The sequence below is a fragment of the Myotis myotis genome, unplaced genomic scaffold, assembly GCF_014108235.1.
Source record: "Myotis myotis isolate mMyoMyo1 unplaced genomic scaffold, mMyoMyo1.p scaffold_m19_p_13, whole genome shotgun sequence".
NCBI classification, from domain to species: domain Eukaryota; kingdom Metazoa; phylum Chordata; class Mammalia; order Chiroptera; family Vespertilionidae; genus Myotis; species Myotis myotis.
In genome coordinates, this window is record NW_023416317.1 from 15,331,256 (window position 1) to 15,357,789 (window position 26,534).

Consider the following 26,534-nt stretch of genomic DNA (forward strand, 5'->3'; position numbering starts at 1 on the left):
TTCTCCAGAGTTTTTATTTGGACTTGCTGTCCTCTGCTCAATGAAGTTTGCTCTTCCCTATTCTAGTTGAGAGCAGATGCACCCCTTGGGGCCATGTGTGGGCACAGTCCTGCTCTTTCTCTGTAATCACCACCTGACATCCCCTAAAGAAACAGCCCTGTCTATCGCCCTCAGTCAGGACGCAGGTATTGTACACAGTTTTATTAAAAAGATGCTTTATATTGTTCTCATTTGTTTCCCCAAGAGTATGGCCATAATCCGAAAACCAAGTGGATATAATGACTGCCATGCAATTGAACGTGTGAGCAAAGTTTAACTTTGCAGATACTGGGAGAGATGGAAGAGTTCACAGATGGTTCAAAGGTGCACTTTTGAGTAAATGGTCTCAGCCTATGGGAGAGGGGACCCTGAGCTTAAACGGCCCGGCCCGTCTGCCTCTTTGTTATCTCCCAGTGCCACTTTAAAGAGGTTACCAGTTTTATTGCCTGGAATTAAGAGGGGGCAAATGTAAACTGCTTCACGATCTCTGAAGTGTTGGTTTTAAGGGGTTAGACTGGTTAATGTTTTACCAAAAAAGTCAACTACTTCTTAATGATGCGACATTAGACCGGGATAGGGCTTGGCCATCTTCATAGGACAGACTGTGCCATTTGATTCTCTCCCTAACCCTGTGGGGTCATCAGGGCAGCTGTAGTGATTCCCATGTTTGCAGAGGAGAAGCTGAGGTCCAGAAGTGGTTAAATGGTTTTACTGAGATCATGAGATAGGAAAGCAATGGGAGTCATATTTTCTGACTCCCAGCAAATAATAACAACAGTAATTATAATGGCAAGTCTGTACGAAAGATCAGGACAGTGTTTTATGTGACAGTTTCTAAGCTGAGTTCCTGACGTGTGTCGCTAAGGTGCCAGCTGAGCTCACCTGTCCTTGGAGATGATTAAATACAGCTGGTTTGTCCTATTTCACATCCAATCCGATGCCCACCCCTCCCCAGGGGTCCTCGCCATCCCTCAGAGCCTGTTCGCAGGATGCCCTTCGGTTGTGACTTTCCACCTCTGTTGCTCTGTTGAGCTTTTCTACACCTCCTTCCTGCAGGGGGTCTGGTTGTTGTACTTACCCAGTCAGGAACACAGCCCCAGACCCTCATGTCCGCTCTTCCCACTCACAAGGCATGCAGGATGAGGAGCTGTTCCTGAAACGTTGAGTGGGAGAGCAGGTCACACTGGGGCAGACGTGAGGACGGGGAGGCTCGGGATACCCGGGTCCTCGCCAGGCTTGTGCTGCCTCGTCGTGGAGTTGCTCCTGGCTCACCCATGTCTGCTCATTCCAGCACCTTGCCCAGTTGCTTGGCCCTGTCTCTTGCCTGCTTCTCTCCCTGGTCTACCTGTCTACTTTCCTTCACACCTCCTGAAGTATAGTGGACTTTAGCTCTCTGTATGCTCTCCTGGGCCCCTGCAGGCCACCCCTGCAACCTTCATCCTTCCCACGTGAAAAGGACTGTGTAATATTTCACATTTCCCGAAGCAAGGGCGATTTTTATCCCCAAATGAAATTGAGGTGCCAGCTTTTAAAGTCCCAGTCCCCCCAGCTTTCTACAGAGGCATTAACTCCTGTAGCCACCACAAGTGCCCCACTGGGTAGGTATCATTATATTTAGATCCCATTTTACAGCTGACGAAGAGGAGGAGGCTCAGGAGATTAGCTAGCCTGCCTAAGGTCACACAGAGATCTAATGTCTTCGTCTCCTTCACACCAGAGATCATCAGAGAGCTTCTTAAAGGGCCAGATGGTCTCCACTGCACTCCTCAGTTCTGCCATTTGTACACAAATGGATATGGCTGGGTTTCAGTGAATTTTGTTTACAAAAACAGGTGGTTGGCTAGTGTGCCAACCTTGCACTTCACTGCGCAGCCTTTCCCCATAATGTTGGCTCTCTATTTAATGTCTCTAACTTAAAGCCTGAGGTGGAGTGAGAACAGAATCCACGTGGCCACATTATCTCAAGCTCCTCTTTTTCTTGCTGAGAGCAATCTGTGGCTTTGCACAGACCAAACAAGTGTGTAATGATCGTTAAAATATCCATAGGGCAGGATGGTGCTGCCTCCGAACTTGGCTGGAGCCCTGCTGAGATTTTACAGTCTGGACCCAGGGCACATTGCTGGGATTGTGCGACTGTTATTTACACTTTCTTTTAAGCAAAATGGACAGTGCATGCATTGCCGACATTTCTCAAAGTCTCCTTTCCTCTCTGGGGCTGTAAGGGACCTAAGAGAGCATAGTTTATGCTCCATTTATTGTGTCTAAAGAACAGCAGGAGTCCCTGCTTCCTACATCTTGGGATACTAACTCTAACAAATAAATGTGACCAGGTTAAATTTGTGTTTTGTTTTGTTTTGAAATGGCTACCCAGTGTGCTGTGTTGATGGAAGTTGTCCTATTTTGCCTGAGTCAACTTTCCCATGAAAACATTTCTCCTGCTTGTGCAATGGTCTCATCCTGATCACCAGTTCTCAAGATTAAGGTTGAAAACAAAGATATTTTCTCTCTACAAGGATTATTTAAAGAAACACTGAAAATGCCTTTCAGTTTCTTTTGACAATTTAGTAACTTACATATGGCCACAGGTTGGGGCTCCCTCTCTCTCTCTCTCTCTCTCTCTCTCTCTCTCTCTCTCAATAAATAAATAAATAAATAAATAAAAAAATAAAATAAAAAAGAAAGAAATGAAGAGAAAAGAAAAGAAAGGGAAAAATCCGTGAAGATAGTTCACCATTATTTGGCAAGTTTCAGTTTAGAATTAAGTTTTACAGCTGGCTTATCATGTAAGTCTCTGAAAATAGGGGTTTATAATGGAAATGTTGAAACCACCTTAATCTGTTGGTAAATGTTTTTATTCTAGTACTTATCTGAGTTCCAATAGGCCTTGGAAAAGATTCCTAGGTCTCTTATTGTATCTATGAATCATGAATTGCATTCATTCTAGAACACGGAGAGCAAAGTTCTCATGAAGCTTCTAGCCTCTCATTCTGAACGCTAAGTAGGTCCTGGCTGGTGTGTCTTGTCTTCACTACTTCAGCTGCAGGCATCAGGGAAATGGGTGGGGAAGGGACTTACTTCTTGTTGCAAACGCTGTATAGGAGTTTTTCACTTGCTTCCCCCAATAACGACTAATTTAGAAGAACCATTAAGATTTTCCAGAGCATCTTCTAAAGATCTAATAATTTTAATGAGCAATTTGTTGAAATCCATTTAACAAATGTATTGAGGACCTACTGTGTGCTAGAGTCTTGAATAGCAGGGGGTGAGAGAGAAGGAGTCCCTGCTCTCAGTGGCAAATGACAGTCAAAACAAAAGGCGAGCCTCAATTGTGATTATGGAGTTAATGACCTGATTGAAGGGAGTGTCATGAAGAGGTGTAGGTGCTGAGAGCATAGAGGGCAGAAGTTGGTTGGAGCAGAGGGGGGGATGCATTAAAAAATGCATTCATTGAAAATACGGAGACAGTGAATAGATCAGAGGCTGCCAAGGGGTGGATGTGGGAAGAAGGATGAATAGGCAGAGCTCAGAGGATATTTAGGGCAGGGAACTGTATGATACTGTAATGACAGATATCACACATTTGTCCAGACTCATACAATGTACAACACCAAGAGTGAGCTGTAGTGTACAGTATGGACTTTGGGTGACTATGCTGATCAATGTAGGTTCAATTGTAACAAATGTCCCAGTCTGGTGAGTGGTGTTGATAATGGAGGAGGCTATGCCTGTGTGGGGGCAGATAGCATATGGGAAATCTCTGTACCTCCTCTCAATTTTGCTGTAAACCTAAAAGTTCTCTAAAAGCATTTTAAATTAAAAATAAAAATCTGTAAAAAAATGCACATAGTCATGTGACCACCACAGCAATCAGGATATAGCACAGTTTGATTATCTTGCAAAATGCCCTGGTGCCTCTTTGCAGTGGGCCTTACCTCTGGCAGCCATTGGTTTGTTGCTCTGTCCTATCTTTGCCCTTTGCTGAATATTATATCAGTGGACTCATGTAGACTTTGGGTCTGGCTTCTCCCACTTGACATAACGCATTTGCACTTCATCCACGCGGTTGTGGGTATCAGTGGTCTGGTCCTTTTCATTGCCCAGTGGGATTCCTTGCATGGATGAACTGCTGCTGCTTGTCCATTCACCTGGTGAAGTTGTCCGGTCACTGCCAAATGCACCCTTTACAGTAATCCTGTCTGCATGGCTGTGGGGACTCCCTGCCCTTCCTCTTTTCACTCTGCCCTCCCATGTTCACCTACAGCAGCCAGCTCCATCTTCACCAACCACAAGTCATGTCATGCCATCCCCTGCTTCAAACCTTAAAGGTACCTGAGCACCCCCACCATACCCTTTAACATCCGGGTCTCATCTGGAGGCCCTAGGCTACTTCTCTATGGCCCAACCACTGCCCCTATCACTCTCCCCAGCCATTCGGAACTTCTTCAGACCCCAGAACAAACATTTGCTCTTTTTTGCCTCTGATCCTTTGCACTGTTCTTCCCTCAGACTGAGACCTTCTCCTCTCCTGCCATATCATTTCCCACCTTGCTGACTCCTACTTGTCCTCTGGTTCTCAGCTTAGTTGTCACTTTTTCCAGTAGCTCTCTCTTGACCCTACAGAATGGGGTAGGTACTTTCCTTAGGTGCCACCGTAGCCCTATGCTTATTGACACTATCACACCAGATTGTAACTCCCTGTTTATTTCTGGGCTTTCTCCCCTTAGATGAAAAGGTCCTGGAGACAAGAGCTATGTTGTTCACTGCTATGTCGCAGTACCTAATACAGGGCTGGGGAACCTTTTTGCTGCGAATGGCCATTTGGATATTTATCAGATTATTCGAGGGCTATACAAAATTATCAACCTAAAGATTAGCCTGCTGCCCTAACCGGTTTGGCTCAGTGGATAGAGTGTCGGCCTGCGGACCATAGGGTCCCAGGTTGGATTCCGGTCAAGGGCATGTACCTTGGTGGCGGGCACATACCCAGTAGGGAGTGTGCAGGAGACAGCTGATTGATGTTTCTCTCTCATCAATGTTTCTAACTCTCTATCCCTCTCCCTTCCTCTCTGTGAAAAAATCAATAAAATATATTTTAAAAAAATTAGCCTGCTATGTTTGGTCAAGCATTTAATTAATTCACCCTAATGCCTTGGCAGGGCCAGAGCAAATGATTTCATGGGACCTAATGGGTGCCCAGTGCTCCACTAGTATCTGTTGACTAAATGGCTGTGACTAGGGAAACTACTACCATGCCAGTCACAGAAATTAGAGCCTGGGACCCTTAAAAGAGTGGCTTCATGTTGCTCCTGGGAGATTCCTGCTTCTCTCGGGCCTGTATGTGCTGTCATCCAGGACACAGCTCTGGAGTGTTGGGAGTCTCGCCGGGTTTCTGCACCACAAAATATCTTGGTGCTTCAGGTTCTTTCCTCCCTCTTACAACCTTGATTGAAGTAGAGCCCCTCATAATAGAATCCTGGCTTCTTTGAGGTTCACGAATGTATCCCTGCATCCCACCCAGAAGGTCTGAGACTGAGCACCACTCACTCTGCTTGATCCCGGAGGCTTGCCGGTCTAACCCCGAGCTCACCTCTGCATGCTCTGCATTTCAACGGGAGGTTCCCTTTGGGTTTCCAGGCATCAGAATTTGCTCCTCTTTTGTCTCTGGGGTGACTGTTTTGATAAGCTGTGGGTGAATTGACTTAGGTTAGGAGTCCTGTGGTAGGGAACAAATCTCTGTAAATCATTTAACTAGCCAGCCCTCATGTAGCAGAGACTCAACAATTATCTGTTAAATTAATGAGGGAATAAGTAAATAACAAAAGAATGGGTGGCTGCCTCTGCTTTTGCAGAGATATCAATCACATCTCTTTGGAGATTGAAAGCTTTGTTACCAGGCGGATGCTGTCTGCCAGCCATGTTTGTGAAGCCTTCTTGATGTTCCGAACACCCCCATCTCCTTTGTACCCCAGGGCATTTGCACTGTCATGCTCCCCGGGAGGTTCTTCATAGCATCCATGTCTCTGTTCAGATGTCACCTCCTCCCAGAAGTCTTCTTGAGTGCCCCATCTGACATGACTCTGTTCCAACTCCATCACTCTATATTCCCTGATCTGGTTTATTCTTTTCATAGACTTTGTACTTATCACTGTCTGAAGTTAGTGCTTTCTGAACATTTGTTGACTTATTTACTAACTCTGCCCCCTAATATACATAAGCTCTATGGGGGCAGGGAGCTTGTCTGGCTTCTCTAGGTCTGCAAAGATACCCGACATTCAAATATCAGCTCAATATTGGGAAAAAAGATGCCTTGATATTCTTACTAAGAACAGTTTACTGTGCACTATTTTGTAACTTTTTTTAAATAATATATTTTATTGATTTTTTACAGAGAGGAAGGGAGAGGGATTGAGAGTTAGAAACATTGATGAGAGAGAAACATCAATCAGCTGCCTCCTGCACACCCCCTACTGGGGATGTGCCCGCAACCAAGGTACATGCCCTTGACCGGAATTGAACCTGGGACCCTTGAGTCCGCAGGCCAATGCTCTATCCACCGAGCCAAACTGGTTAGGGCTGTCTTGTAACTTTTGATCTTTATGAACCTATCTGTGGAAGGGACAAAGGAACATGTTAGCAGTATGTAGACATATCAGTCCAGAATAAATGCTTACAGAAGAGCTGTTCTTGGTCCTTCTGTGTTCCATCCATATTAAAAAATTAAAAATAAAAATTGAAGTTGTGGCTAGGTGACTCTTTTTAAAGAAAGCATAGTGCTTGCGATCGGATACACCTGAGTTCAAGTCCTACTTTTTCATTTAGTTGCTATTAGGGGGCCAGAGTTCATTGTCAAAGGATAGAAGCTGTTGATGGCCACCTTGAAACATCGATCATGAGATTCAGAAATTACAGATGGGAAGCTGCCTCGGACAAGAAAAGAACAAAACACATTCTAGATCTTAATAGGAAACAAAAGCGCATAAACAAAAGCAGACTGCTTCTTTAAATATCCGATTTCAGAACGAGACGAGCCTCGCGGGAAAGCTTAAGGAATTTAATTGAGGGAAAAAGTGGGTTTCCGTTTTCTTCAGTGTCGAGCTAGCAGATGAGATTGAATTTTTGACACTTTGCAGAAGACAGACTCCTTTCCATTAACCGAATGAACCCAGAGACTGTGCCGTTATTTTACTTTGTAAATGCTGCATGTGCTGTAATCAGACCTCTCAAAGGCAGATGGGCACTGCTGGAAGGAATGAAGGATGCTAAACTGTGAAAGGAAGAAAAGGAAAGGCCCCTTTAACCATTTCAGCTCCTCTGTCCAGCCTCAGGGTTTAAATCATAGGCCTGCAGGCTTGCTGTTCATCATCTCTTTGTGCTGCTTTTCTTCTAATCCGTATGAAATTCCATGAAGTTCTTTTCCCAGGAACTGGAGAGGCAGAGAATATACAAAATCTGTTTCATTTATGTTACAGCTCTATCCACCAGGTTTTGTTCTGTTTTTGGGTGTTCGTTTTTACCCTCAGCCTCTTTGTTATATCTCAGACCTCCAGTGGTTTTGGCAGTGGATATAGAATTTGTCATAAGTAACTGGTGACTTCCCACTTACAGAGCTATTCAGGGAGATTGGATTTTCTTGGGCCAGTCCCTGTTTTCTCTTTAGAAGACTAGTGGCCCAGTGCACGGATTCGTGCACATTGAAAGGAAATTAATTAGAAGAAATATTTTAATATCACTATTCGCTCTTTCTCTATAATAGAAGTGCCAGCGATGAAAGAAAATTAGTAAAATGTATATGAAAATAATATATAAATTGATTAATAAATAAACAAGAACAACATGATATAACAATAACAAAGAAATGATATTAAAAACAATAAAAACATGATATAAAAACAACATTGATACAATGACTGATAAATTGATTAAACTTATTCCAATATCTCCCTGTATATCACATTAAGAGTTAAAACACTTTCAGAATGCTTGACTAATTTCCCTTGTGATGAAGGATTTACAACTTTAACGTCACATGCTCTTTGAACTCAAGAGAAAGCAACATATAACTGATCATGTACGAAAACGGGTCCTGGTAGGAATATTCCTATTCTGCCTAGAGTTTGTCCTTGTGATTTATTAATAGTCATTGCAAATGCTGGCATCACGGGAAACTGTCTTTGAATTAATTTAAATGGGAGGCCAGTGTCAGAGGGGACAAATATCGAGCATGCTTGAGTCAACATTAATTTTAAGTTGCCAGTGTGTGTCATATGTACTGGCCGGCCGGCCGGCCGGACGTATGGGTGGTCACTTAGCCTTTTATATATATAGGTGCTCAGTTCCAGTGTTTTGTTTTTAACTGATTCATGGATTGTTCTACCACAATCACCTGTAGCGCTTGTTAAATATGCAGATTACCAAACCTTCCCCAGGGCCTAATGAGCCAACACCTCTGGTCCTGGGGCTCAGGGACCTGCATTATTAGGCACCTAGATAATTCTCATATGTTATCAAGTTGGAAGATATACTATTTTGGATAATTTTAGTATTTTGATAAGGGAGTATATTGCAGATGTGCCATTCATCACAACACAGTGAGTGATAGAAACAGACCATCCCTGTGGGCTCCTGCCTGCATTAGTTGTGTAAGTCATTTGGATGCTGGAGTCTCTCAAGGGTTGCTGAAGGACATTCTTGTGGGCTTTCTGTCTACACACCCCTTTGTCCCAATGAAGAACATAACTCATTGTGTCACAAAAAATCCTGAGAAGAGAGAGATTCGGCCTTAGCCTCATACAATCTCTTCATATCCAGAGATCCTTTCATGCGTAGTTTCCAAAATATTTGAGAAAAACGTTACGTATGCTCAGAATGACTGTATAACATTTGTGAAGCTCTGACAGCACACCACGGCTTTAGTTAGAATGGCACTGAAGATGAGATGTCCCTAAGGAAAGCCATCGGAAGTGAAAGGAGTTGGGGCACAGGTTACCAGCCGTGGGCAAACTACGGCCCGCGGGCCGGATCCGGCCCGTTTGAAATGAATAAAACTAAAAAAAAAAAAAAGACCGTACCCTTTTATGTAATGATGTTTACTTTGAATTTACATTAGTTCACACAAACACTCCATCCATGCTTTTGTTCCGGCCCTCCGGTCCAGTTTAAGAACCCATTGTGGCCCTCGAGTCAAAAAGTTTGCCCACCCCTGGGTTAGACCTATCTTTGAGGTCCTGTCAGGGCCATTCTGGACTGGGCTAAGGCAGGTGTAGGCTGGGGCAAGACTTTTAAGTATACATAAAGCACATTGTTTGAAGAATCAAATGTAAAAGTTAAGAGAAAAAAATATTAAGTTACAGAATGATCCTCCAACAGGTTATGCTCACGTACCTCAGTGAAGCCATCTTATTCTTCATTTACACTTCTTGTTGTTTCCAAGATGAAAATAAAAAGTGAATTTGCAAATATTGCCTTTAATACAGAGCCTTCTTTTAGATATAGCCTGATGGTGGTAGAATATACTTTCAATCTCCATTTCACAGTTTTTATTCCAACGAAAACAGAATTTAATTTTTATTGTTATTTACACATTATATTGACAGTGAAATTCATGCCTTCTGAGCTTTGGTAATAATGTGCCTTTTTCTAATCTACCACAAAGGCATTCTGTAGCCACCAGAACGGTTGCTTTGGTGGTTTCTGTTCCCAGCACATGTTACCATGTTTTTGCAATGGAACATTTGCTGTAGGGGACAGAACATTTAGCATGAAGGATACTAACCAATAACAAAATAAATTGTCTGCAAATTATGAAGTAGGGTGCTTTGACATAACGTTTCTATTTTTCAGTCTAGTAGTTCATCTCCCTGGCCTTCCTCTGGGTTTGTATTTGATTTGAGGAGAAAGAGCCAGGATTTGTTTATTTAGGAAGTAGATGCAAGAGTCTAAAAATGAACCAGGTCCTAATTCTCCCCCCAGTGGCTCTTATAACAACACGGTGGGGGACCTATTTGAAATGCTATCTCTTCTTAGGAGGAAATTTTCTGCAATGTGAGTATTTTATCCTATTAAGTATTTCTTAAATTAAATTAAAGAGCACCGAATACTTTAAGTTGGAAAATAGTTTCTTTTTTTTTAACATCATGGTGGAAAATAGTTTCTTGAATACTAGTTAGTGTGCTGTCATTTAAAAAAATGCATACATACTTTTACTCTCAAATTCAGTTTCTTTTACTATTTCACTTTTGAACGCAAGAGAAATAAATTTTTAATTTTTATTCCCTCCATGGGTTTTAAATGTTTAGTTCATAAGATTAATAATCTCTTGGAAAAGCAAGAAAGCATAAGCCAAAATTATAATTCAAAACAAGGACAATAAATAATTTTTTAAAAAATGAAAAGCCTCTGCAAACCTCACGAAGACAGTCAAAATTGTGAAAAGACATCAACTGGAAGTAATTTAAATGACACAGTTTTATGGCTGTCTTAGAATGACCCTGAGAAAATATTTCTCCAAATGAATTCTCTATTAAAGAATTCTTTTAGGCAGGGTCTTGAGGAATAAATGCTCTTAAAGCGAATTGTTTTCTTTGATGCTGCTATTTTCTTGCACATTCCAAAGGACAGAATCTTTGGTTTTAAGTTAAGATAATGAAAGTAATTTTCCCTTTGAGAACTAGGTTTTTGGCGGAATTGTAAAGCCTGTCTGCAGGTGAGATTTAATTTAATCCTTTGAGTACGTAAGAAGCATTCTTGAGTCAGTGGCCAAAAAACTGACACGATTAACACTTTGTTTATTGACAGTGTGTGGACAAGAAAAGGCTTTTATCCTGAAGAGCTTAATGATTTTTTTTTAGTGATCTTAATGGCAATTTTTTAAATTACTAAAATATACATTATTTAAATGGTCAAAGATTAGTCGATATTCTTAAAATTTCAAGTTAGCTGCAGCTGAAATGCAGTTTAGGAATTAAATAGCAACAAAACAAGTATGAAAGGCAGGTAGTAACTTGCTAACTCAATTTCAAGTTTAGAATAGAATTAGGGAGTGGAAAATAAAGGTGTAAATATTAAAAGAAAGTACATAAACAAAAGCCTGCAGAAGATCTGTTGTATCTGAGCTTCAGAATCATCTAGATGCGGTTTTCATGAAATTTTAAAAATCTTATAAGATTTTTCTGTTTGTCTTATTTTTTTAATTCTTCTTTTCTGTAGTGTTTTGTGTGTTCCAATAAGCAAACCAATTTTTCTGGTGTCAGATACTGTTTGAATAAGTAAAGCTGTCTATAATAATGAAAGGTGTATGCATGCTTGAATTTTTCATTGAATTTATTGGGGTGACATTGGTTACATATAAAATTAAATAGGTGTCAGGTGTACAATCCTATAATACATCATCTGTATGTTGTATTGTGTGCCCACCATCCCAAGTCAAGTCTCCTTCCATCACCATTTATCTCCCCTCTATCCTCTTCTACCTCCCTCCCACCCCCCTTTTCTCTTATAATCACCATCCTGTTGTCTGTATGTTTTTGCTTAATCCCTTCACCTTTTTCACCCAGCCCTCCAATCCCTGTATTGTTGAAACTTGATAAAAAAATATATATCTAAAATATGAAAGCTATGACTATCAGATAAAATCAGTGTCATAACAATTATTTAATTATTTACTTTTCAATGTGTGCACAAATGTATATTTGTTGCATATAGTGATTTCCTTGTGTATGCATTGCTATTTTTTGGTTATTTTGGGGAGTTCAAATATGGCAATTGGAATGTTTTGCATTTATATATTTGATGAGTTTTTAGTTTTTTTTAATGCGAAAAATAAAAGTAAAATCATCTTTCTGACTGTCAAGATAGCCAGCAGAAATGAGTTTGTCTGACACTAAAAGTTTTCCTAATTAGGAGGATCCAGACCTCTTAACGCCCCCTGCCCCCGCCCCCCATCCTGTCTGTATGCTTATCCGTGGTTAGCAAGCCATGAAGATCTTGTCTACAACAACTGCTTGTTAATATTTTTACATCATGAGAATTCTAGAAAGCTCCCTTGGACCTTGCCTGTCATTTTATCATTGAACATTTTCAGGATGTTCTATTTTATAACAATTTGGGGATGTTTTAAATTTGCTGCCTATTCATTTTATGTCTAAAGGAAAAATTACACAAAATTCCATACTATTTGGGAACATGCTGTCTTGGTTAGGGCTTGGATTATATTTTAAAATTAGTTTTAAAAGAAAGGAAATCATATAAATGTTCTGGAATTCAGATAAGCACCAAGCTTGGGAAGCAGGCACTTTTAGTTTAGAGTGCTTATCCACTGGGGTCAGACTGCTGACGATAAAAGAGCATTCTAGACTTTTAAGTGTTGATTATGCACTTTGGGGAGCTGTTTCCTTTCCTGCTCTACCTCCCCCCCCCCCCCCCACCATCCATTTGAATTTGGACTTTGGTAGAATTTGCAGAGTGCAGTGTCTCCAATATTCCACAGGGTGTCATGATGTGGTTGTTTGTTCTCTGAAGGACCATCTGGTGGAATGTCATTTGAACCAAGGCTCATGCAGTATTTCAAAGGGCCCTTTCATTTTGGTTATAGTCAAGGGATATTTAGTGAGGGCCTACTATGTGCAGGCCTCATGATAGGAGATCTTAGTGGTGTCATGCCAGTCCTGTCTTTATTTTGTGTTCCGTATTTCGGTGGAGAACATATCTACCAACAGAGTTTGCTTGAGTTTGTTTGCCATGTAGCTTCATGCGACTTTGGAATGGATCTCAAATGGAGGAGCTAGGCTTGGAAACGGCTCGGCCACCCAGCTCCACTCTGGCTCTCTTCCTCCATCCTCTGGTGGGAACAGAGCCCCAGGTGTGCTGGTGCCGGAGGGGCTCCTGGGTAGCTGAGGGGAGGCCCAAGTGCAGGGCTCTGGAGTCAGACGGTCTGACTCTGAATCCTCCCTTCACCACTAGTTTTCTGGGTCACTTAAAAAAAAGCTATCTGCATCTTTTCATTTTAAATCAGGATGGGATTTCAAGAACAAATTAAACAATTTCTAAAATGCATTGAGCATCTTCCAATCACAGGAGAAGATAGAGTAGCCTCCCTCCTTGCTCCTTCTCTCTAAATACAATTTAATTCAGATTCTCTAGAACTAATTCAATAGACAATCATAAAAGACCCTGAAGGGTGAGAAGGAAGAAGGAGGAGTCACAACGGGGCCTCAGGAAGAGATGAGAACCTTGGCAAGTTTCCTGGATTTTCTTCTCCTCTCCCACATACCCAAGATAGGGGCTGGAGAGCCCTGCAACCCTGAGCTGCCCGCAGAAATAGGGGGCAAAGGGAAAGAAGGAGGGCAGAGGAAGGGAAGGTAAAAGGGAGTGAGGGAAAGAAGGGAATGCTTGCTCCCCAGGCCAAAGGACTGGGAAAGGAAAAGCCTGCCAGCACTTCACAGTGGCCAACTCTGCTCATGACAGCTTTGCTAGCCAACCCATCCCCCTTCTCCCATCTCCCAGCAGCAGTGGGCCTGAGCTGCCCACAGCAGCTTCCTTAGCAGTACCAGGACAGGCCCCGCTCTCCACAGCCCCAAGTCCCTGGAGCAGCAGCCATTCTGCACCTAGCAGGAGTGTCAGCAAACCAGGGAGGTCAGCCAGAACTCACATACTGAACTGCAGCAGGGCGGCTGACTGCTGAAATAGATATAGATGTAAATAGGAAAACAAAACAAGCCTTCTGACATAGATCCCAAATGTCCACCATATAATTGAAAACACTTGTCATAGCAAGAACCAGAAAAATCACAATATAAATGAGAAAAGACAACTAATGCCAACACCAAGATAAATCAGATATTAGTTTTGTGACAAAAAACGTATAGCAATTATTATAAAATTGATTGAACAAGTAATTACAAATTCCCTTGAAAAAATTGGAAATCCGCACTGGAAGGATTCCATAGGGTGGAAATGACAGAAGATAGAATCAGCGGACTAAGGACAGATCAATGGAACTTACTTAAGCTGAGCAGCAGAGGGAACGTGGACTGGAAAATGAATGAACAGAGCTCAAGGACCTGTGGGACAATAGCAAAATACCTAACATATCGCCAGTGTTCCAGAAGGAGAGGAGAAAGAATAAAGGACTGAAAAGTATTTGAAGAAGTAATAGCTGTAAACTTCCAAAATTGGCAAGCAATATAAACCTACAGATTCAAAAAAGAGGAGTGAATCCCAGCTAGGAAAAACCCAAAGAAATCTATGCCAAGACACATCATAATCAAACCTCTAAAAACAAAAAAACTGAAATAAAAATCTGAAAGCAGCTAGAGAGAAACTACTCAATATTTATAGGAGAATGAATACCAATTCAAAAAGCAGTGGATTTTTCATGAAACCATTGAGGCCAGAACGATTTGGCATATTTTTCAAATGCAGAAAGGAAAAAATTGTCATCCACAACTCTCTAGCTGGTGAAAGTATCCCTCAGGAGTTAAGAGAAAATAAAGACATTTTCAGGCAAAGGGAAACCAAGAGTATTTGTCACAAGGACATCTGTCCTTAAAGGAGGACTAAAAAAAGTTCTCTAAGCAGAAAGGAAATTCAAACAAGAAGAAGAATTAGAACTCCAGAAAGGAAAAAAGAACAGTGGAATGGAAAAAAATACGGGTAAATATATTGTATCCTTATTCTTGTAAGTTTTTCAAATCATAGTTGATGGTTGAAGCAAAAATTGTAACAGCTTGTTTTGTGGTGCTCAATGTTTGTAGAGGAAATAATAGACAATTATATGGAAAAGGGGGGAAGGTATGAAGGTCTTAAAGGAACTTCAATTTCAATATTCCATTTGGATTGCTAAGCTATTTATATCAGTAGGTTGTGAAATGTTGCATATGTAAACTCCATTGCACACAGCAATTGCTAAAATAATGTAAAACTCAGTAAATAAATGAAGAGGAAATCCTAAAAATATTTCAAGTAACCCTCAGGAATATAAGAGAAATGGAGGAATGAACAACAGAAGAAATAAACAGGAAAAAAAAATAAAATATCAGACTTAAGCCCTGACACATCAATGGTCAAACTATAACAATTAAAATACATACATTGTCAGAGTGGATTTTTTAAAGCACATGACACAGCTATATGAGATCTATAAGAAGTTTGCTTCAAATACACTGACATAGGTTGAAAGTAAAAAGAATAAAAAGATATATCATGTTTACATTAATTTAAAAAAGGAGCAATGGCTAAGTTAATATCAGATAAGGTAGACTTCATAGCAAAGAAAATTACTATAGACAAGGTGTGACATTATGACATAATAAAAGAAGCAATCCACCAGGATGACATAGCAATCCTAAATGTGTATGGAGCAAACAAAATAGCTTCAAAATATATGAGATAAAAATTGATATAACTGAATGGAGAGATAGACAAAAAATTATAGCTTGGGACTTCACCACCCTAAAATCAGTAATTGATAAACTAATTACAGAAAATAAGCAAAGATACAGAAGAACTAAACTCTTACCAACTAATAAGAGCTAATTGACATTTATAGAACACTCCACCCAACAATTGCAGACTACTTTTTTTCAAAGTGCACATGTAACATTTACCAGGATTGATCATACTCTGGGTTGTAAAACAAACCTCAGCATATTTAGAAGAATGAATTCCTAGAATATGTTCTATGACCATAATGGAATCAAATTAGAAAACAATAATAGAAAGACATAAGAATCTAGAAATAATTCATGGTTCAAAGAAACTAAATACATAATAATCCATGTTTTGAATATGAAGTTTCACAGGAAAAATATACATGTAACTGAATGGAAATGAAAATACAATATCAAAATATTGGGGATGCAGCTATGGCAGTGTTGGCAGGAAAGTTTATAGCATCAAATGCTTATATTAGAAAAGAGGAAAGATCACAAATGAATAATCAAAGTTCTTACCTCAATAAACAAAAAAAGGAAGAAGTAGAAAATGAATCCAAAGTAAGTAAATAATAAAAATAGAGCATAAATAAAAAAAATTAAAAATATAAACAGTAGAGAAACTCAATAAGATTAAAAACTGCTGTTCTGGAGAAAAAAATCAGCAAAATTGATAAACCACTAGCAACATTGACAAAGATAAAAGAAAATATATATCCCCACTATCAGAAATTAAATGGGAGATATTATGATTCTGTAGTCATTGACAAGTAGAAGTATATTAGAGATAACTTTATACTCATACATTTGACAGCTTAGCAGAAATGGACTAATTTCTCAGAAATCCAGAAATCACACTATCAAAACTCAAATAAGATGAAGTAACGAACCTGAATAGTTTTATACCCATTAAATGAATGGAGTGTTTAATTTAAAGGTTCATGATTAAGAAACTTCTAGGCCTAGATAGCTTCACTGGAAATCATTGCCAAACAGAATTAACACTAATTTTACTCAGTCTTAAACTGAAAAGGGAAGAGGGAATATTTTCCAGCTAATTTTTGAGGTCAGGATTAGATCTAAACTAAAAATAGAAAAAGACAATACAAACAACAACCCACAAACCCCCCCAAACTACCATTATCTCTCATGAACTGAGATGCAAAAATTCTCAACAAAATATTAGAAATCAAAAGCAAACATTTATTAAAATAATAATAATATATACTATGATCAAGTGAGATTTATCCCAGGTATGCAAGGCTGGTTCAACATTCAAAATTCAATCATTATAATCCAACATATGAACAGGTTAAAGAAAAATATATGGTCATATTAATTAACATAGAAAAAGCATTTTGCAAAATTCAACACCTATTCATGATAAAAACTCTTAGCAAGTTAGGAATAGAGAGCAACCACATCAACTTGATAAAGAATATCTGCATAAAAACTTATACCTAATATCTATCTCTCATCATTAAGACTAAATATGTTTTCCCTAAGTTGAGGACAAAGTCAAGGATATCTACTGTCATCACTTTTATGCAATATGTACTCCAAAGCTTTCTCCTTTTTTGTAGATGACATGATTGTCTACATAGAAAATCTCAAGGTATAATTGAAAAGGAAAAACAGAAAAACCCTTCTACAACGAATAAATGAGTTCAGTAAATTTTCAGGATACAAGATCACTCACAAAAATTAATTCTATTTCTACAATGAATATGTAGAGGCTAAAATTAAAATATAATACCACTCATTATAATTCCAAAGTACCAAAGCATGTACAGCATCTTTATTCTGAGATTTACAAAATGTTAATGAAAGAAATCAGAACAGACTTAAGCAAATTGAAATGTACTGTATTCATGGTTTGGAAGACTCAACATAGTAAAGGTGTCAATTTTCAAAAAATTGACTAGATTTAATGAAGTTTCAATCAAAATTTTGACAAAGGTTTTTATTGACATAGACAAGCTTATTACAAATTTTTTTGGGGGAAAAGCACAAGCCCAAGTTCAAGTAAAACAATCTTTTAAAAAAAGAAAGAATAAGGCGGTATGTATCACTATACTCATATTAACCTTTACTATATATCTAACATAAGCAAGACAGTATGGTATTGTTAGAGAGATAGAGACAGGGATCAAGAGAAAAAGTAGAGAATTCAGGAGCACACCCATGCAAATATTCCTAATTGATTATTTTACAAAAAAAAATTCAATGGAGGTAGGATAGCCTTTTTAATAAATGGTAGAACCATGTGGACATCCATAGGCAACAAAAATGAATATTGGCCTAAACTTTACACCTAATGAAAATGAACTCAAAATAGATCATGGACTTAAATGTAAAACAGAAAACTATACACTTATTAGAAAAAAATATAGGATAAAATCTTCAGAATCTAGAACTTGATAACGATTTCATAGAAATAACATTAAAAACATGATCCACAAAGCAAAGGATGATAAACTGGACTTTCTGTGCTGTGAAATATCCTGTTAAAAGGATAAAAGACAAGCTACAGTCTGGGAAATAATACAGAAAATAATTGTAAGTCTTATATCTGACAAGGAATTGGTATCTGGAATATATAAAGATCTGTCAAACGTCAGCAGTAAAAACATCCAATGAAAATGCACAAAAGATATGAGCAAATTTACTGAAGATCTACAGATGGCAACTAAGCATATGAAAAGATGCTCACAGTCACCAATCATTAGAGAAATGCAAAGAAAACTACAGTGATATGCAGAATTACTAACATAAAAACACCAGTGACAACACCAGAAGGTGGTGAGAATGTAGGGAGACCAGCACATTCACACATCGCGGGTGGGAATGTAAAATGGTGTGGCCACTCTGGAGAAGTTTGGCAGTTTCTTATACAACTAAAATTGCTTAGTTCCCACATGACCTGGCAGTGGCTCTCTGGCATTATCCCAGAGAAATGAAGACTTACATGCATAGAAAACACTTCTACGTGAATGTTCATAGGAGTTGATTTGTAATAGCACCAACTTGAAACAACAGTATACTTTAACAGGTGAATTGTTCAATAACCTGGTATATCCATATCATGGAATATTACTTAGCAATGAAGAGGACCAAACTATTCATAAATATAACAACTTGGATGGATCTCCAGAGAATCATGCTGAGTGAAAAAAAAAAGCCGTCCCACAGGTCATATACTGTATGACTGCACAGCATTTATGTAACATTTGTGGGATAACAACATTATAGAAATGGAGAACAGAGTCATAGTTGCCAGGGGTTAGCGATGGGGCAGAGGCAGGAGATGAGCGGATGCAGTTAAAAAAGGGCAGCACAGGGCATCTGTGTGGTGGTGGGATTGTTCTGTCCCTTGACTTTGCTGGTTCTACACCTGAGATACAACGGTGTAGAACCAAATGCAGACTCGGAGAGATGGATGTGGTGATGGCTACGCAACATGAAGGTATTTAATATTACTGAACTGTATGTTAAAAATGGTTAAAATGGTGAATTTTGTTATTTGTCTTTTACCACAATTTTTTAAAAAAGGGAATAGGAATGTATTTCAGAAGTATTGAGAGATTAGTAGGCCTATATATTTGTGCTTACCAAGCAACCTATTTTTTTAAAAAATTTCCAATCTGTCATTTAACAATATGTGGTCCTACTGTGTTATGATCACTGTGTGGTTCTGGCCACATGTTACACATGAGTTCAAAAACATCTCAACTGGTCTATATACTCTACTGCTCAGGGTGAGAAGTCCATCCCCCATGATCTTGAATATTGGAGTGATATTCAGACACTCTCTGTGTCTGTAGTAGTTTTCTTATCACAGTCTGGTAACAAAGGGTCGCATGAACCATTGGCCAAATGTCTGAATCAAAGCTTAGATCAGGGATCCTCAAACTTTTTAAACATGGGGCCAGTTCACTGTCCCTCAGACCGTTGGAGTGCCGGACAATAGTTTAAAAAAACAACAACTATGAACAAATTCCTATACACACTGCACATATCTTATTTTGAAGTAAAAAAACAAAACGGGAACAAATACAATATTTGTATTTGCATGTGGCCCGTGGGCCGGGCTGTAGTTTGAGGACCCCTGGCTTAAATGTATAGCCCTGTGAGAGCTTCATAGAGAGATAGTTCAGAATACTATATTTTTCTGTGTATAAAATGCTATTTTTTCTAAAATCATTAGACTGAAAATCGAGGGGCGTCTTATACATGGAAGTCAGCCAAGGAGGGAGCCTCATGGGTGTGTAGCTGCCCATACCTTGTCAAACAGGCTTCCTCCAGTCACGAGCCTTATTGTTACTGACATCAGCTAATGCCGTAATTGGAGGTGGAGGTGGAGAGTGCGCAGATGCAACAGGGACTGGAGCATTCTGAGCCCATAAAGATGTCAAAAATTAAAAGATAAATACCAGTAAGCGATTGTCTTACTCTGCAAATTCAAACTGAATGTAATCAGCTATGCAAAAGAACATGGAAACAGAGCAGCAGAGAGACAGTTTGGACCTCCTCCCACTGAGTGTGTGATCAGACAGTGGAGAAAACAGGAAGAACAACCCCCAAGATGCCAAAGGAGAAGAAAGCCTTAAGAGGAAAACCAGCAAAATGTTTAAAATATTGATTTCTTAATTTTGGGTTGGAAAAGTGGGGGTTGTCTTATACATGGAAAAATATGGTAATTCCTCCAGGGTGGTATAGTTTGCAGGTTCAGGAGCTAACACCAGGGCGCTCCCCTGCTGTTGTGCATATGGGTCTTTTTTGGCTCTCCATGCTCTCATTTTCCCCTGAGCTTATGAAGGGGCTCTCATGCTGGACTTGAAAATGGCAACACGTGGCTTCTCAGATTCCTTTGCAGGTGGGCTCTGTGCCTTACCTTCGTTCTGTCCCTTAGGTGTATCTGCCCCAGAGTCGCTGGGAGGTTGGGTGTGTGAGGGACGCTCTGCTGCAGCGATTGCAAGGTCTGGGCCAGGGGCTGCATGACTGCAAGGCTCGTGGTGGTGTCCAGTGGTCAGTGACAGCTGGGTTTGTGCTCAGTGTCTGGTATTCAGCAGCTGAGGCAACAGTGTGTACATTAGCATTTGCATCAAAACGTTAGGCATCGTTCTGGGCTTGTTTCCCTCACCCTGGCTTCCCAGCCTCCTGTTCACTATGTTCAGGGCAGATGTAGGAAAGTATAAAGAAGAACAGTGATTTCATTAGTCACACCATTATCAGAAAATAGCATTTTAGTGAGTTTCTTTTATATAGGTATTTTTTTTCTATGTAAAAACTTTATTTTTTAACAAACATGTTATTTTACATTCTGCTTCCCCCCTCCCCCTATGCATTCTACTATTTCCATTTAGTGGCATTTGTACGCAAAGGTGATTTTAAATATTTGCATGTCTTAAATGTATCAACTATCTGTAATTGTTAGTAACTTGGACAATTTAATTTTAAGTAGGCGTTTGTTATTTATATAATTATTTATTATTTACTTTTGTATATAATGTTATTTTTATATACAAATATTAACTAAAGATAACCCATAATCTCACCAGTCAGATAATCTCAGTTGGCATCAAAAATTAATAAAACCCACATGGTTAGAAAATTCAGGCCGAAAACCACAGAGGTGCACAACAATGAGAAACAGAAGCTTCCTTCTACCTCTGTACCCTAGATCCTTTTCCCCAAAGTTAAGCACTGTAATATTTCTTGTGTTTTTTCCCCCCAGAAAATGTCTTAATTCCTGTAGCTACATAACTGTGTGTACTTAAAAATTTATTATTATTTTTTTACATAGAGACGGTATTTTCCATACTGTTCTGCACTGTGTGCTTCTCTATTAAGATCATTCTTAGAGTCTTTGTGCATCATTGCTTATAGTGGTGCATCCCTTGCTCTACAAATTCCGCATCTGTTGCTCAGTCTGGCCTGCAATAACATCAGCTCTTCTGTGGGTTCTTAAGTGTGAGATAAATAGATATGTCAGTTGTATGTCCCAGGTCTCACCAGCCCACATTTCTTCAACTCTTACCTCCCACCTGCATACTGGTAGGACCTCTAACCCTCAACCTCCTTTGTTTTTCTGGTAACATAGGGGAAGCCCCAGGGTTCCCACAGAGGCTCACAGCTAGAGTCGATTAGCCTGTATTTCCAGTGCTCAAAGCCCCTTGCAATCTGTGCCTACCACTGTCCCAGGGCTGATGTTCTGAGAAAAGGTCCTCTCCCCCCTGTCCGGGGCACTGTCTTCCAGGTTGGACAAGGTGTGTCTAATCGGTTTGCTCAGAACCACCATGGGTTTGCACATGCATATTTACACAAATGTATCTGTGTGTGTGTGTGTGTGTGGGGGGGTGTACTCCAAACAATAACATGCACTGTGTGAAGAGTCAGGCCTCTCGGTTGCTGGCTTCTTCTACATAACAACCATCAGTTTGACATGTAACCGTCCATATTCTTGCTCACGCAGACATTTGCTTATGATGTATAACTTTGAGCACTTGTCTGGAATGGAGGAAGCCTCTGTTCTGACTGCAGATGATTATGCCTTTTTCCTGTTTTCCATGGAGGGACAGTGAATTCTCACAGTGGTGGCTGGGTAGGAACACATTGCATTCTGATGAAGGAGAAGCTTAATTGTTTGATCTATAACCTGAGTTTCCAGGATATGTATCTCAAGGCAGAAAGCATGTCTGACTAAAGATACATTGGCAACTGGAAAAAAAAGAAGAAAAGTTGGAAAGAAGGGAGAAAGGAAGGTAGGAAGGAAGGAAGGGAGAATGGAAGGAGACAAAGTCCATCTCTGCTCGCCCACTACCCTTGTAACCATTGGAAAAGTTCGCCAGGTCTCACCCTGCAGGTTGAGGTCAGCAGCATCACTGTCTTTGTTCTCAGCACTATTTTGACGCTGCTACTGCTGCCATCTCTGCTGTCACCCTCTCCGCCTCCTTATTGCTGCTACGACGGTCATTATGTGTAGTGCCATTCCAGATTCGTGCTAAATGGATCAAGTAATCCAAAAATTTGTTTGAGTCACACATTGTGAAACATGCCTTTGGAATGATTTCCCGAGAAAGCCTGGGTGCAGAATACAAATATTTTGAATGGACTTATCTTACAGTTGTACTGCTATTTTTCCTTGTCATTTTAAAACCCTTAATACGAATAAATTGTTTGTACAGTGCAGCTTTTTTTTTTAATCCTTAGATAAGAAATACGTGGTTTGAAAGCAGAGAATAAAAACATGAATGATAATGTTCCCAATACCCGCTGCAAGGTCCTGGCTGCCGCTCCCGGGCAGGCGTTATAGTCGGCTATTCGGTGTGTTTACTTCAGGCTGCAGATAGTGGATGAAAGTGCCTGGTAGGTTGCCAGCACATGACTTAGTTGCCAAATGGAGTGTTTAGTACTTGTTACATTTGATTTATATCACAAGTTCTTCCCATTAACAGTCTACTGGTGATAACCTACTTGGCTTTTCATGTGGTTTCTTTGAAACAGCCACTTGACAACATTTGGCATATCACAAGGTTTAATACTGAATACAGGAGTGAGTGAATGACTACATGGGTTCTGCTATACACTGATACGCTGCTTGGTGCAGACTGGGTACCCGTTCTGTTCACTGAGTGAATAAATCCTGTATGTGTGTTTCTCTGATTCTCTGCACCACGGTGAGGTCTCTGGATGGGAGAGTTAAAGGGCTGGTGGAGCGGGTAGAAACAGATAGAAATAATAGTGCTTACATGTCTGGAGGGCTTGCATTTGTATGGAGGCTGGTATTCTGCTCATCGTTATCACACTTTAAATGCAAGCTTGAATTATGCAGGAGAAGGTAGGCCTCATCCTAACAGCATTCATTCTAAGTCAGAGTGTAACCTCATAATGCGGTCAATTTCCGTGATCTCAAATCTATTTTTTTTTAAACAAGTTCACTTCAGGATTCTTGGCCCTGGATGTGTAATAACACATGCATTAAACATGGTGATCTTTATTTTCAGATTGAAAACTTGCAAGAACAACTTAGGGATAAAGACAAGCAACTGACCAATCTGAAGGACAGAGTGAAGTCCTTGCAGACAGATTCCAGTAACACCGACACTGCCCTGGCGACACTCGAGGAGGCCTTGTCAGAGAAGGTGAGCTTGGACTAAACCGTGGGTATCAGGATTCAGGGAAATGTGGTTGGGAGGAGATGTTGCAAATGCATTTAAATGTACCCTCTTTTCTCCACGCACTCACACTGCCCCCAGGCCCTGCTGGGCCACCCACTCCCATGCTAGCCCTCGTCAGTAGACTTGGCTCACTGAAGCCAAGGGTGTCTTTTGGAAATGCAAACCTGAGCACCTCACCTTTGGCCCTGCTTGTCCTTGTTCTTGGATGATAAAAAGTAAAACCCTTCACCTGGTCCATAGGGTCCATCCCTCCGTCTGATCTGGCTCTTAACTGTCTGTCTTACTCCTTTCTCTTCCTTTCCCTTTCCCTTTCTCCCTATTATTATCCCCCACTTCCTTCATTCTTTTATCTCTTCCTCCTTTCCGCCCTTTCCAGCCTCACCCCCTATCTCTCCTCCCTTTTTTCCTGCGTGTTAGCTATACTGGCCTTCTCGATTTTCAAGTGTACCATGCTCCCTCCTGCCTCAGACCCTTTGCACAGGCCGTCACTGATCCTAGCATGTTCTTTAGTCTCTGCAGACTCGATTCCTTTTCTTCTGAAAGCTCAGTTTCCCGAGGAGCTATATCACATAGTAGTTAAGAATGTGGACATTGGAGTCAGACTGCCTGGCTTCAAATCCTAGGTCTGCCATTTATACTTTGGACAAGTTACTTCACCTTTCACTTCCTCAGTTTCTTTCTCCGTTCTTGTTTAGAACGATAGGGATAATACATTACAGCTGTTGTTGGTACTATTTTACTACTTACTTTCTCAGGGAAGCCTCCTTGGTAAAACCCTTCACTGTGTTCTCATGAATAGCGTGAACTTCCCAGAGCTCATGCCACAATCTTAATTGTGCTTTTATCTATGTCTGTGTGATTAATCGGTCTTCTCTGCTAGACTCCAAGCCCAAGAAGTGCACCCATATTGGGGTGTTATTTATGTGTGGTGAGCTCGCCTTCCCCCTGCCTAGTATAATACTATGTGCACGGGGGAGTGCTCAGCGGCGTGGGATTGAGTGAGGTCCCGCCAGATGACAGGCATTGCTGTGGGCAGTGGAGTTGCTGCAGAGAATATGGGCGAAAATCCTGGCTGTCCTGGAGGTTAGATTCTAATGAGGGTGAAGGAGAGACAGACAATAAATTAATAAGTAAATACATGGGATTGCAGAGGTCAAGTAACTCTCTCTCCCAGGTCCTCAAATTTCCCATTTGTGGGATGGGGAAATTTGATTAAATGGCCCCAGGTTCTGTAAACCAGTGTATCTTAAAGAAGTCTTCTTTGACTTCTACTTCAGAATTACCAGGAGGTGCATGTTGAAAATCTAAGTTATTAGGCACCACCTATGCCGACTGAATCGGAACCTCGAGTAGGGCCTGGGAGTCTGCACTTTAGCCAGCACTCAGGTCATCTTTATGTTCATTAGTCTGAGAGCCACTGATCTATGTTAGAAATACAGGGGCTAAAAAACATAGTTAGATTCTATGGCTAGATAGTTTTCATGTTCCTTATTAAAATGATAAGATAATAACTTTAGGTTAAGTTATAAGATAGAAGATTTTTATCTGAAGACTTTTAAGAAGAGTAAATATAATGGTTTTTCAGGGAAAGATATTCTTCTATTTCTAGCTTTGAGATTGTATTGCCAAAGCTCTCTGTAGTAGTTTTGTTTGTAAAATCTGAATGAGGGAATGCTGGTTCAAAACTATTAGTGATTATGTCTCCCTTTTGCAGTTTTTGAGCGATAGGATGTCAGTCTACTTGTTTTCTTTCTCCAAATTTACAGAAGTAAACATATTCCATATAATTTTCCATGTCATGAATTCTTGGCAGGATTTTATCATTTTTTCCCCCCAGCCCTATTAAGATTTGATTTATTCTAGTTTAAATCCCAAAGAATTCCCAAATCTGAAACTACTCCCTTCCTTAAGCACTTCCTTTGAGGCCGAGGGGATGACTGGGAAGGAAGCTGAGGTCTGTGGGAGTCTGGCCCCTCAAACTGCCTCCACTACCTGATAATAGCACCAAGAGGGGCTACCTTCTTCTGTGTCTCCTAGTACTGTATTTTCAAAATGCACGTCTAAATGAGCTGATCACTAAGTTCCGGTCCCTTTGGGGAACTGCTTGAACCGTAATTGTTCAGTTTGCTGGGCCTCAGTCTCAGGCACATGAAAGCTGAATTGCACCATAGATGAGGAGTTGAGAGCTCAGATGTCTCAGAGGGCCTGGCAGGGAACAAAAATGAGGGAAGTGGGTTTGGTGTGATACAGTAGGGACTGTTGGTAACTGTGGTGAGCTGGAGAGTCCTTGACCTGTCTCATAGCATTCACGTTCAAATTTTTAAAAATTACAATGCTCAAGCCAAACCAAATAACTCTGTGGGCTAGCTTTGACCTGTGAGCTGTTAGCTTGCAAACCCTATTTGCATTGACTCTTTTGCCTTTCACAGTAATGAAGAATAAAAGCAAACAGAGAGATTTATTTGAAGGGAATTTTCAAATGGTGCCACAACCACAATGCTAGCATATTTGAAAAGCACAGACAAAAACACTGAATAGGAAATGGTAAGGTCCCCTATAATGGGGCAAAGAATAGTAGATTTAAGTATTTATTCCAATGGGTGTCAAACTTCGGTGTGCATCCAAATAATCTTACCAATTAGGAGCTTCTTAAAATAATAGTTTCCAGGGTTCCATTTCCTGGCGATTCTGATTTAATTGCTCAGCTGTGGGGCCGGGAACTGGTGATTTTTAACAAGCACACACAGTGATTCTGATGCACATGGTCAGTAACCACACTTTGAGAAACACTAAATCTATGTTCTTCCATTGTAAGATGGGCAGAGGGCTCAGTGAGGGAAAATGACTTGACCCAGAAATTAAGAATTTGGTGCATGTGCAGCATCAT

General features: G+C 40.2%; 1 protein-coding gene across 6 annotated transcripts in view; it reads left to right on the plus strand.

Moving 5' to 3' along the window:
- ERC2 (ELKS/RAB6-interacting/CAST family member 2) overlaps window positions 1-26,534 on the plus strand; it is an 880,873-nt gene that overhangs the window by 376,471 nt on the left and 477,868 nt on the right. For all 6 annotated transcript variants that reach the window (XR_004971467.1, XR_004971468.1, XR_004971469.1 and 3 more), the window contains exon 8: window positions 23,474-23,611. Coding sequence is in view for 1 of the 6 variants with exons in the window: in XM_036331877.1 (XP_036187770.1) it covers window positions 23,474-23,611 (138 nt within the window). In the remaining 5 variants the exon portion in view is untranslated. The remainder of the gene's footprint in view (window positions 1-23,473; window positions 23,612-26,534) is intronic.